The 11,875-nt window shown below is 36.1% G+C and overlaps 1 protein-coding gene across 1 annotated transcript; it reads right to left on the bottom strand.

The window, feature by feature from the left end:
* Positions 1-3,739: 3,739 nt before the first annotated feature.
* pargl (poly (ADP-ribose) glycohydrolase, like) lies at positions 3,740-11,875 on the bottom strand. The gene is made up of 16 exons (XM_037753718.1): positions 11,728-11,875; positions 9,286-9,735; positions 9,076-9,198; positions 8,884-8,973; positions 7,882-7,953; positions 7,706-7,792; positions 7,461-7,621; positions 7,312-7,385; positions 7,134-7,206; positions 6,020-6,095; positions 5,783-5,930; positions 5,625-5,703; positions 5,399-5,507; positions 4,206-4,302; positions 3,994-4,122; positions 3,740-3,918 (listed from the first exon to the last, which is right to left on the bottom strand). The coding sequence occupies exons 2-16, from the start codon at positions 9,733-9,735 to the stop codon at positions 3,800-3,802; spliced, it is 1,887 nt and encodes a 628-aa protein (XP_037609646.1). The 5' UTR covers positions 11,728-11,875; the 3' UTR covers positions 3,740-3,799.

The following is an 11,875-nucleotide window of genomic DNA, read 5'->3' as shown; positions in this document are numbered from 1 at the left end:
CTGACAGTTTGCAGAGATGCACGCCCAAAAGAAAAGAAGAAACACCTACTTTTAAACATTATGAAAAACTTGGATATCAACAGGTTTTTGGATATGCACAAATATCACAACGCCATCATGGGGACGTTAATCGGAGTACTATCTGCACGGCTGCATGTAAACAGGAATATTAGTAGAATATTTACTATCATTAGCGAGGTAAACAGCTCAGTAGGAATATCGTCTTTTTCAGAATAAAGGCTGAAAACTGAATATTTTGTGCATGTAAACGTAATCAGTGATGCACATATTTAAAAAAATAGTTTGACGTCTTAGGAAGTAAGCGTATTTGTGTTCTTGCCGAGAGTTAGAGATGACATCGATACCGCTCTCTTATCAGTCTGTTAGCTAAGCTTAGCATAAAGACTGGAAACAGAGGGAAACAGCTAGCCTGGCTCGGTCCAGAGGGAACAAAATCTGTTTATCAGCCACCTCTAAAACTCACTAATTCACACGCCATATCTTGATAGCAGTGGTATCGATCTTCTCATCTAACTCTCAGCTAGAAAACGACTAAGCGTATTCCACAAAATGTTAAACTAGTCCTTTAAACTGGATTTGAATGTTTCACAACTACAACATGCAACCCTGTAATGCATTATATAACCTGTGAAAAAAGAGAATATTGGTGATAATTAGAAATGTTTAGGCTGAATCATGATAGCTGAATGATTGTAGGGATTATTTTTAAGCGCCTTTATAATGTTTCAGAGTTAGCCCTCCACATATTAACTGTGAAACATTAATGTTTGTCTCTTTGTGTTAAATCATAAAGAAACAGATCAACATGTTTCTGCACTTTTATCAGACGTCAGCAGTGACGTTAAGGTTGTTTATCAGGCTGCACACACACACACACACAGAGGGGAGGCTTCACATTCATCTACAGTCACACCTTGTCTTCTTCACTTGATTTTATAACTCTATATATCTCTCATCTTCTGCTTCTTTATTTATTTCCTCCACTCACCGTCCTGCCTCATCACTGTAAACTGTCTGTTTGTGCCAAAGCATACCAGATTATACTTGAAATGACATTTCAATAACGACATCATGCCTGCAGAGGAAGACATGATGAGCTTCCGCCGCTCCTCACATTTGAAGGATGTATTTATTTTCATAAAGTGTTGTGTATGTTTTATTGTTTTGGATAAATAAAGATGATAGTTCCTGGTGAACAGTGATGTTTGTTTTATCGTCTATTTGAGGTACTAAAACATCTAAAAGTAAATATAAAATAAATGCAAAAATAATTAAATTAAGAAATAAATTAAAATAAATACATAAATAAAAGGGAAAATTAAACATAAGAGTAAATAATTAAGTAAATTAATATAAAGGTTACTGAATTATAAAGTCAATTTAAACAGAAATATCAATTCATGACACATTTTATCAATTAATTAATGACTACATTTATGTTATATATAATTTTTGCTACATTTAATGACATATTTATTTATCGAGTCATTTATATATTTATTTTTAATCCTGGCAGGTTCCGTCCTCCTTTCATATTTCTCCATAAATAAATACATATTTAAAAGTAAATATAAAATAAATATAGAATAAATACAAAATAAATGCATAAATAAATAAATAAAAGGTAAATAAATAAGGGAATTAATACAAAGGTAACTAAATTAAAAAGCAAATTAACACATAAATTTGTCACATTTTATCAATTAATTAATGACTACATTTATTTTTAATATTGTTGCTACATTTAATGACATTTCTTTATCTATTTTTAATTTTGGCAGGTTACGTCCTCCATACTGCTCCATAAATAGATACACACATTTAAAAATAAATATAAAATAAATGCAAAAATAAACTATAAAATAAATAATAACTACATAAATAAATAAAAATGGAAAATTAAACTGAGTAAAAAAATAAGGGAATTAATGCATATTTTATCAATTAATGAATGGCTACATTTATTTTCAATATAATTTTGTTTGCTACTTTTAATGGCTTATTCATTTATTCATTTATTTTTAATATTATTGTGAATACATTAAATGACATATTTATTTATTGAATCATTTATTTATTTATTTTCTAATTTTGGCAGGTTCCGTCCTCTATACTGATCCATAAATAAAATACATACATTTAAAAAATAAATATAAAATAAATAAATAAATTTAAAGATCAATAAAAATAAATACACAAATAAATAAAAGTGGAAAATTAAACAGTAAATAAATAAGGTAATTAATGCACATTTCATCAATTAATTAATTAACTTATTTATTAATTCATTTATTTATAATTTTGGCAGGTTTTGTCCTCCATACCGATCCATTTAGGTGGGTCAGGGTTCTGGTGTTGTTTATGATGGATCACTCGAATGCTGTGAAAAGGGCCTGTTCTCTACCTGTCCACCAGGTGTCCTCAGACTCATCATCATCCAGCCCCGCCTACACACTCACCTGCTTCTCATTCCTCTAATCAGCCTGCCAGTATATATAAACCAGTCTACCTTTCCTCCACTCAGGTAACAAATAGTGTTTGCTGCTTTGTGCTGTTGGTTTCTGAACCAGAACTCTTACCTGTCCTCTTACCTGTTCACCTGTGGACTCTCAGCTCCTCCTGTTGGGACGTTTTACCAGTAAACTCCTCCACCTTCATTTAATCATTAAATCCTGTGAGTCTGCAGCTCTGTCACATGTTTATTTGCAATAATCTGACAGGTTTATTACAGTATTAATGCAGCAGAGAAAGTTATCAGTCACTATTAAATTACATAAAACAACAAAAAACAGATGATCGGGGTGTTTTCTGACTCTTATTTTAGTTTCAGTTTAATTTAATCTTTCTGAGCAGAGTCCTCTGACATAAACATTCAGATGAGGAGTTAATAAATCTTGGTTGATTTTAATTATTACAGTTCAGGAAGCTTTATGAGCAGCAGCATGTTTAGCTCTGGGGTTTACCTCTAAATACATCATTATACATCTGGAACCGTCTTCACAAAACATCCAAAACAACGAGGTAGCTCCGACTGTACGGAGTTACAGTCACTCCTTTAACTTCACAAAGCATTTTAGTGCTAAAAGTAGCTCCTCACAATCAAAATATGACTTTAAGAGTTATTTATTCTCATGTTTTTCCAAATAGTTTGGCACAACGTGAGACTACTGGTCTAACTTTAACTCCTCTCAGACGTAGGAGCAACTCCTAACACTAAAATGCTTTATTAATTACTCTTAGACTAACAACTTTGGAGTCTTAAAGAGGACCTATTATACTTTCTCCCCTTTCCTTTAATGTGTTTTTTGTGCATGTAAAAGGTCTGCAAAGTTAAAAAGTCCAGGCCAAAAAGGAGTTCCTCTCCTCCACAGAAACTCCTGAACTGCCTGAAACGCCCTGATTGAAGTCCCGCCCTTTTGTTCCGTAACGTGGTGATGTCACCAAGTAACACATTTGCATAACGACTAGTTTGGCACGCCCTCAAACAAAGCTAGATAGAGCGGAGCTGGAGCGGCCGGTACGAGAAAAGTAAAGAGTTATTTTGAACGTTAAAGCTTCTACAACAGATCTACATCCTTGGTTACGGTGTTAACCGTGTAACCACGAGGTCGTCGGTTTAATTACATCATGTCAGATCTCTCTCTTCCTACATTTCCTGGCTGTCGCTACGCTGTCGACCATCAAATTAAGGCACAATAATCTTTACAAACAACCAAAATTAAGTAGCAACTTCTTCATTTCTGTTAGATTTTAGTGCAAGTTGAGACGCGGCCGTGAATCACAGCTGACTCCTGGAGGGTCTGACGGTGTTCCTGATGAACTCAAACAGATCCACATGTGAACCGCTGGACGCCTGCTGAGCAGCGCAGTAATCCTCCAGGAGTCCGTACAGTTTATCTGTGAAGGAAAACAACATTAGAAACTCTTTAAAACTAACAACTAAACGTGTGTTTATGTCCTGAAGCGTCTCACCAACTGTAGTTCCCTCTGTGACCAGCAGGTTGTACGTCCGCTGGAGACTCTGCTGCAGCTGCTCATCGTCGAAGGTGAAAAAGGCCAGTCCTCTCTTTGCCTTCGCCGCCGCCATCAGCTGGATCACAGCTGGACACGAAGGCAAGTGACTCATTTGATCTTAAAATTAATAAACCAATAGATTGATTGATGGATAAATATTGAAAAAGTACCTTTGAGTTGTGGGTCTCCGTTGAAAGCTCCACAGCCCCACTTTCCCGTGGCGATGTCGGGCTCATGGTGGCTGTGACCCTTAAATCCACAGTACGCCTTCAAGGACACACAAAAAAATCAGGTAAAAAAGATAAACCCTCAGCAAACAATATACACTATAATAGAAATACTACAGACATGCTGTATATATTAAAGTATAAGTCGGAGCTGTTGTTGGTTTGAGTCTGAACGTGAGATGACCACAAAAGAGGGATGATTTTTAATAAAATAGAGAGTGACTGAGGATCATTTTTATCCCGAATTAGTGAGAAGACTGTATTATATGCAGTAACATTTAAGGTTTATGTTATTCCACAAATGTTACTTTTCTGGCGAGCACACCAGCGTTAAAATGCCTGATTTGTTAAGCGAGTTTGGTGAGCAGACACTAAATTCACTGAATGACATGTTCCTTCATCACCATGAACTCACACTGTAGTTTATTCTGACTCAATCCCACTAATACACCGTCCTGCTGACACTAATACTCCCTAGAGCACCACATGTGGACTAATCCACCGCTGAAAATAGTCCCCAAAAAATGCACTATCTCCTTGTTTGTTTGATTAAAAACTACAGTGATCGATGTGTGAAAAATGTCCAAAAAATGTGTGGAAAATGTTCAAAAAATTGTGAAAAATAACCAAAAAATGTGTGAAAAATCTCTGAAAAACTGTCTGAAAAATATGTGAAAAATGTTTAGAAAATATTAAAAAAATTGTGAAAAATAACCAAAAAATGTCCAAAATGTATGTGAAAAATGTGTTGAAAATATTTTAAAAAATGGTGAAAAATAACCAAAAAATGGGTGAAAAATTTCCAAAAAATGTGTGGAAAAGTATGTGAAAAATATTCAAAAAATTGTGAAAAATGTCCAAAAAAACGGTCTGAAAAATGTGTGAAAAATGTCTATATCCCACATACACAGTCCTTCTGCCGCAAATACTCACTAGAGCACCACATGTTGATTAATCCGCCACTGAAAATAGTCCCCTACAAAGTCACTATTTCCTCCTGTGTGTTTGATGAAAACTACAGCTGTGAGCTGTGAAAAATGTCTATATATGAGCTTTTACTATATTATTATTATTATTATTATTAGGTCACATGTTACTGTTAAGATAATAACAGTCCACACAGCGGTAACTCTCACCTTGTTGAGTTCCCGTGTAACCTTGATCATGTTGTACTGCTCCTGTCTGTGTCTGAAGTGCAGAGCGTCGATGGCTAAAATCTGCCTCTTCAGCCGAGCCCACTCGTCTCTACGGAGATCAGATATGACATATATATATATATATATATATATATATATATATACGTGAGGAAAAACAACAAACACGTCCAGGTATAAGAGACATAAAGAGCCGCGGTGGTTCTACCTGTCGAGGCGGTCCTCATGGGGACCGGCCCACTCGAAGCTGTCCCCGAAACCAGAGTACCGGCTGAACTGCTGAGAGCCTGAGAGACACAAAAATAACATATTAATTCAATTATATATGTATTAAAAATAACAATAATCCCGTCTTCACTACTGTACCTGTGATGACGAGACACTCGTTGTCTGCGAGTTTCTCCGTGAAGAGACGAGACACGATGAGCTCTGGATTAATGAGGAACAGGATCTCCTCCTGCACCAGACCAGAACCCAGAACACCTCCACCGATCCAGCTGGAGGCAAAATCCACCTGCACACACACACACACATATATGAGAACCTTTAATAATAATTAAATAGTAGGTTGAACCAGCTGTGTGTCTTTGTGTCCGTTGGTACCTGCAGCAGGCCGGTTCCTTCAGTCTCGATGGTGCCGCGTGAAGAGACGTGAAGTTTAGGCATCTTCTCCTTACACCTGCCACAACAATGACAATACTTATTTGTTTTATATCATATAACTGGAATTATTAATATCCATTTTATTATAGAATTCATGTGCTGTCAAGTGCTCTATACATATTAATATAATAATAATTAAATTAATATGTTATAGTATTTTTTTCACATTGTATTGTATTTTTCTTCTGTTCTTGTTTTATGTTTCTTGTATATATTTTTTTATTGTATTTTCACATTTTACAATAAAAAATGTAATTTTTCTTCTATTCTATATTTTTTTTTTTGTACATTTTTACAGTATTTTTTAATATTTGTATTTTATTATTCTTGTATTTTATATTTATTGTACATATTTTATAGTATTTTTTTTTCATATTTTGATTGCATTTTTCTTCTATTCTGTATTTGTTTCTTGTACATATTTTACAGTATTTTTTCATAGTTTTATTGTATTTGTCTTTTTATATTTGTTTCATATACTGTACAAATATTTTTATTGTATTTTTCTTTTATTCTATATTTATAGTTATTGTACATATTTTGGTAGTCTCTTCTCATATTTCTTTGTATTATTCTTCTATTCTATATTTGTTTCTTGTACATACTTTTTATAGTATTTTTTCATATTTTTAATGTAATCTTCTTCGGTTTTATATTTATGTTTCTTGAATATATTTTTTTACAGTATTTTCATATTTTTATTGTATTTGTCTTCTATTCTATATTGGGTTTTTTGTAGATTTTTACAGTATTTTTAAACATCTTTATTTTATTTTTCTTCTATTCCGTATTTATGTTTATTGTACATATTTTTATAGTATTATTTTAATTTTCTTCCAATCTATATTTATATTTCTTGTACATATTTTTATTGTATATTTCTTCTATTCTATATTTGAGTTTCTTGATATTTGCAATATTTAATATTACATTTATCTTACTGTGTTTACGTTATGCACCAAAACACCAAAGCAAATTCCTGGTATGTGAAAACCTACCTGGCAATAAATCTGATTCTGATAAGGATGATTATTATTATAATTATTATTATTACTTTCTCCAGTTGGGCAGGTCCGAGTCTTTGAGGCAGCGTCTCTCAAACGTCACCAGTCCTTTTAGTTTAGTCTCTGCAGAGACAAACAACAATCTTCACTGAAATGTCTCACTAACAGGAGGAAGAGGAGGAGGAAGAGGAGGAAGAGGAGGTTTAATCAGCATCAGCTCCCTCTCACCTGTAACCAGGTGAAAGTAATGAAGGATGGCTCTCAGCTTCTCCTTCTTCCGTTCAGACCAGTTTCCAAACAGACTGCAGACAGACGGAGAATAAAGAGTTAAAACACAGCCAGCTCACAGAGGGGAGACCTGAGGGATGTTTCCTGACCTGGTGAAGTTGATGGTCGGGTAGTTGTGGTACTCTGCGTTGGAACTGGTTGTGTTGCGATGAGGGAACGTGCAGAAAAAGGCATTGGCGAGCAGGCAGGATATCTGGTCCTGTGACAGCGTGATGGCTGCAGTGTGTCCTCGCTGGAGCATCGGGATGGCCTGAAAACATGGACACACTCTTCATCATCATCATCACCATCATCATCATCAGTAGGATTTAACTTGAACCTGTGAGTTTCATACCTTCTTCACTTGATCAGGCAGACTCAAGGCCAACGCCGCCATCTTTGGAAACAGTTTGGAGAAGTAATTTTCTGTTTTCGGGACGATCTGGAAAGAAAATATAATTTCTCATCGTTAGAGGGTTTAAACATAAAACTGATGATTGAATGATTTAAAGTAAACACACGAACACTGACCTTAACGAAGCTGGAGAGGGCGTCAAACGACCACTGACCTTTATACTTGGGGTTATATTTGATGATGGCGTCCTAGAGAGAGAGACGGAGGTGTATTTATAGAGGGAGGTTTTCACATTCAAGGAATTTACTTTTGTGTTTTGGTGCATAAAGAGTCAAGAATCATAAATATAAAAAAATAAATGTTTTTATTTATAATAAAAAAGAGCATATTTGGACATTTTCAGAAATTGTTTGGCCTTTTTTCAGACATTTTTGCACATTTTTCAGACATATGTCAGACTTTTCTTTGGCGTTTGTCCAACATTTATCGCATATTTTGTCTGACATTTTTCTGACACTTTTTCCGGATATTTTACAGACTTTTTTTGGACATATTTCAGACTTTTCTTCTGCCTTTTTCCGACAATCAAATATTTTCCCGCCTTTTAAAAAAATATTTTTTTCTAACATATGTCAGACTTTTCTTCTGCCTTTGTCCAACATTTATCGGATATTTTTCCGCCTTTTTAAAAAATATTTTTCTAACATTTTCTTGACTTTTTTTCTGACATATTTCTGACATACATAAGTCAGACTTTTCTTCGGCCTTTGTCCGACATTTATCAGATATTTTTCCGCCTTTTGTTAAAATATTTTTCGAACATTTTTCAGACTTTTTTCGGACACTTTTCAGATACTTTTTGGATATTTTTAGTACATATTTCAGACTTTTCTTCAGCCTTTGTCCGACATTTATCAGATATTTTTCCGCCTTTTTTAAAAATATTTTTCTATCATTTTTTAGACACTTTTCGGACTTTTCTCGGACATACGTCAGACTTTTCTTCTGCCTTTTTATTTACAATAAACAGTATGTAAAATCAGTTTTAAAAAGGAAAAAGAGCTGCACAGTGTTTAAAACGGAGAGCATAGATTGGGCACTTGTTCACAGTGTTAGGAATATGTGCAATGTGTGAAATTAAGATTTGCAGAAAATGTGTATTAATGTAACCAGCGTACCTCCACATCATCGACGCTCGCTGTCGTCTTCTTGGACAGAGCGCTCAGCTGCTTTGAGATCACGTCCCACCTCCTGGTCTGGGTCGGTTGCTAAGGACAGAATTCAATAACATCAAATTAATCCATTATTTCCTCCTTAGAGTTTACTGACCATGTGGACATCAATCAGGTGAATAATAGCCTCAAACACACCTTCATAAATCCAGACTTCATCATGAAGCTCGCTTGTGAATTTGGCATTTTCACAAAGTTGCTGTGCCACATGTCTCTCCCTTGCTGAGGAGTAGGTCCGGCTCCATAGTTGAAAACAGCCACCTGAAAAACAGTTAAAGTCAACAACGATTACGTTTTACACTGCGAATCTCTGAGTGATACAGAGACGCTGAGAGGACTCGGTCTTACGTCTACGAGGACGGCGTGCGTCCCGCTGAAGTTCAGAGGTCTCAGCTTGTTGTCACACTGAGGAAGTCTCTTCAGGTCGTCCAGCAGGACACGTGATGAAGAGACGTCCTCCGTCTGCGTCCACGCAGCCTCACCCTCCTCCACCCGTCGACCATCGATATTCCAGGTACTGAAGGATTCAGTGGAGGAAGAAGAGGGAGCAGCAGAGGAAGAGGAGGGAGCGGAGGAAGAGGAGGGAGCAAAGGAGGAAGAAGAGGGCTCAAAGGAGGAAGAGGAGGGAGCAGAGGAAGAGGAGGGGGCAGCAAAGGAAGAGGAGCAGGAAGAGCAGATGGCAACAGTGGAGGAAGAGGAGGAGGAGACGGCCAGAGCTGAGCTCTTATTGCCGTTGTGCACTATATCAGGCTGAAGCAGTTCCTTCATCTGGGGGCTTTCGTTTTGATGTCCGGCCATCTCTGGAGGTTAACGGACAAAACAAGACAGGAAGTGAACAGGAAGTCACAATGTGAGCTTTTATTTTGAAAAAAAAACAGATTCTAGGCGACACTGTGGAGCAGCAGGTCGGACCAGATGTCTACGTAGAAAACAGTATTCAGTCACAAACTTTACAGATTTCATTTCTCTGCTTGGAAGAATAATTTGTGTCTGATATGACTTTCCAACAAATCTGTTCAATTATCACTAATACAATTTTTCCACCAAAATAAATGCATATATGGCAACAAAACCCACTAAAAATAGGCGATATACTCTTTTCCCCTTTGCCAGTAAACGAGTAGCCTTTCTGGTTGTTTTTTTGCACATTCAATGACACAAACCCACCGGAAAGCAGGGTTAGGCGGCCTAAATGTTGTGGTTTTTTGGAAATCTTTCAGACATTTTTCGGACGTATGTCAGACTTTTCTTCTGACTTTATTCCGCCTTTGTCTGAAATTCATCAGATATTTTTTTGCCCTTTTTTCAGATATTTTCGGACATTTTTCAGAATTTGTTTTGCCTTTTTTTCCGACACATGTCAGACTATTCTTCTGCTTTTCTTCGGCCTTTGTCCGACATTTTTCAGACACTTTTCGGACATTTATCGGATATTTTTGGCCTTTTTTTCAGTAATTTTTTGGACATATGTCAGACTTTTTTTTCTGCCTTTCTTCTGCTTATTTCCAATATTTTTCTGACATTTTTCTGCCTTTCTTTGGACATTTTTTGGCCTTTTTTTCCGGATATTTTTCGGACATATGTCAGACTTCCTTTCTGCCTTTCTTCGGCCTTTGTCCAACATTTATCGGATATTTTTCGGCCTTTTTTCAGCCTTTTTCTGACATTTTTCGGACATTTATAGGATATTTTTGCCTTTTTTTCCCAGACATTTTTCGGACATATGTCAGACTTTTTTTCTGCCTTTCTTCTGCTTATTTCCAATATTTTTCAGGCATTTTTTGGCCTTTTTTTCCGGATATTTCTCGGACATATGTCAGACTTTTCTTCTGCCTTTCTTTGCCATTTGTCTGACATTTATCAGATATTTTTTTACATTTTTTCTATCTTTTTTTCAGACATTTTTCAGACTTTTCCTTGACCCAACATATTACTTCTTTTTTTTTTTATATCTGTTACTTATTCAGTCTCTCTGTCAAACTCTCAAACCAGAATGAATGATTGTTGGAACAGAGGAAAGACAAACAAAAAGACGGTTTGATGAGTTTTATTGTTTCTGTCCATTTTGAATGAAGTGTATTTTACGACAATCAGCGAGGTAAAATGACTGTTTCTGTCCCAGTACACCAGATGACCAGATGACCAGTACACCAGATGACCAGATGACCAATACACCAGATGACCAGATGACCAGTACACCAGATGACCAGATGACCAGTACACCAGATGACCAGATGACCAGTACACCAGATGACCAGATGACCAATACACCAGATGACCAGATGGGAGTGACCTTTACTCCACAACTGTGACTCAAAATGATTCTATCATATGGAATACCGAGCCGCGCCCCCATGTATATTGGAGACACCTTATTACCATCCTTGGCATGTGTGACTGTATTAAAATCAATTTTGCAACATGTACATATTTCATAAAACCATTTATGAACACGTTGTTTCAGGAGTTTACACATTGAAATTTATAATACAGCAAATTGGCTTCCAGTGTAAATCACAAAATGTGTTACAGCTGTCCCTGGTCTCCCCTATTCTCACAGCGTGGTATTACTACTTTCACTGAAGTACATGAAGGATCATAAGTACTACTTCCACCACTGATAGCTTGTTAATCCAACTAATAGTTCAAATAGTCGCATTTATAAGCAGAAAGACAGATAATGAACCAGCTAAATATCCGAATAGAAGCTACACGACTTCAGACTTTGACCTGTTAAACGCTTCTTTACGCAGAGAGATAATCTACATTAATAAAGACAGAACTACTCACCTTTCACCACAGATGTGTCCAGATGTGTTCAGATTTGACGTGATTCTCTTTAGTTTCAGAGATCATCGATGAGAAGCAGTGAAGCTGAACAGAAGTCTCCTCAAACACACCGACAGAGTTTACTTTCACTTTGAGGAGAAAACGAAAG

This window comes from Sebastes umbrosus, chromosome 19 (genome assembly GCF_015220745.1).
Source record: "Sebastes umbrosus isolate fSebUmb1 chromosome 19, fSebUmb1.pri, whole genome shotgun sequence".
In the NCBI taxonomy this organism is placed as follows: domain Eukaryota; kingdom Metazoa; phylum Chordata; class Actinopteri; order Perciformes; family Sebastidae; genus Sebastes; species Sebastes umbrosus.
The sequence above is the reverse complement of the archived record's forward strand: the minus strand, read 5'-3'. Positions and strand labels throughout refer to the sequence as shown.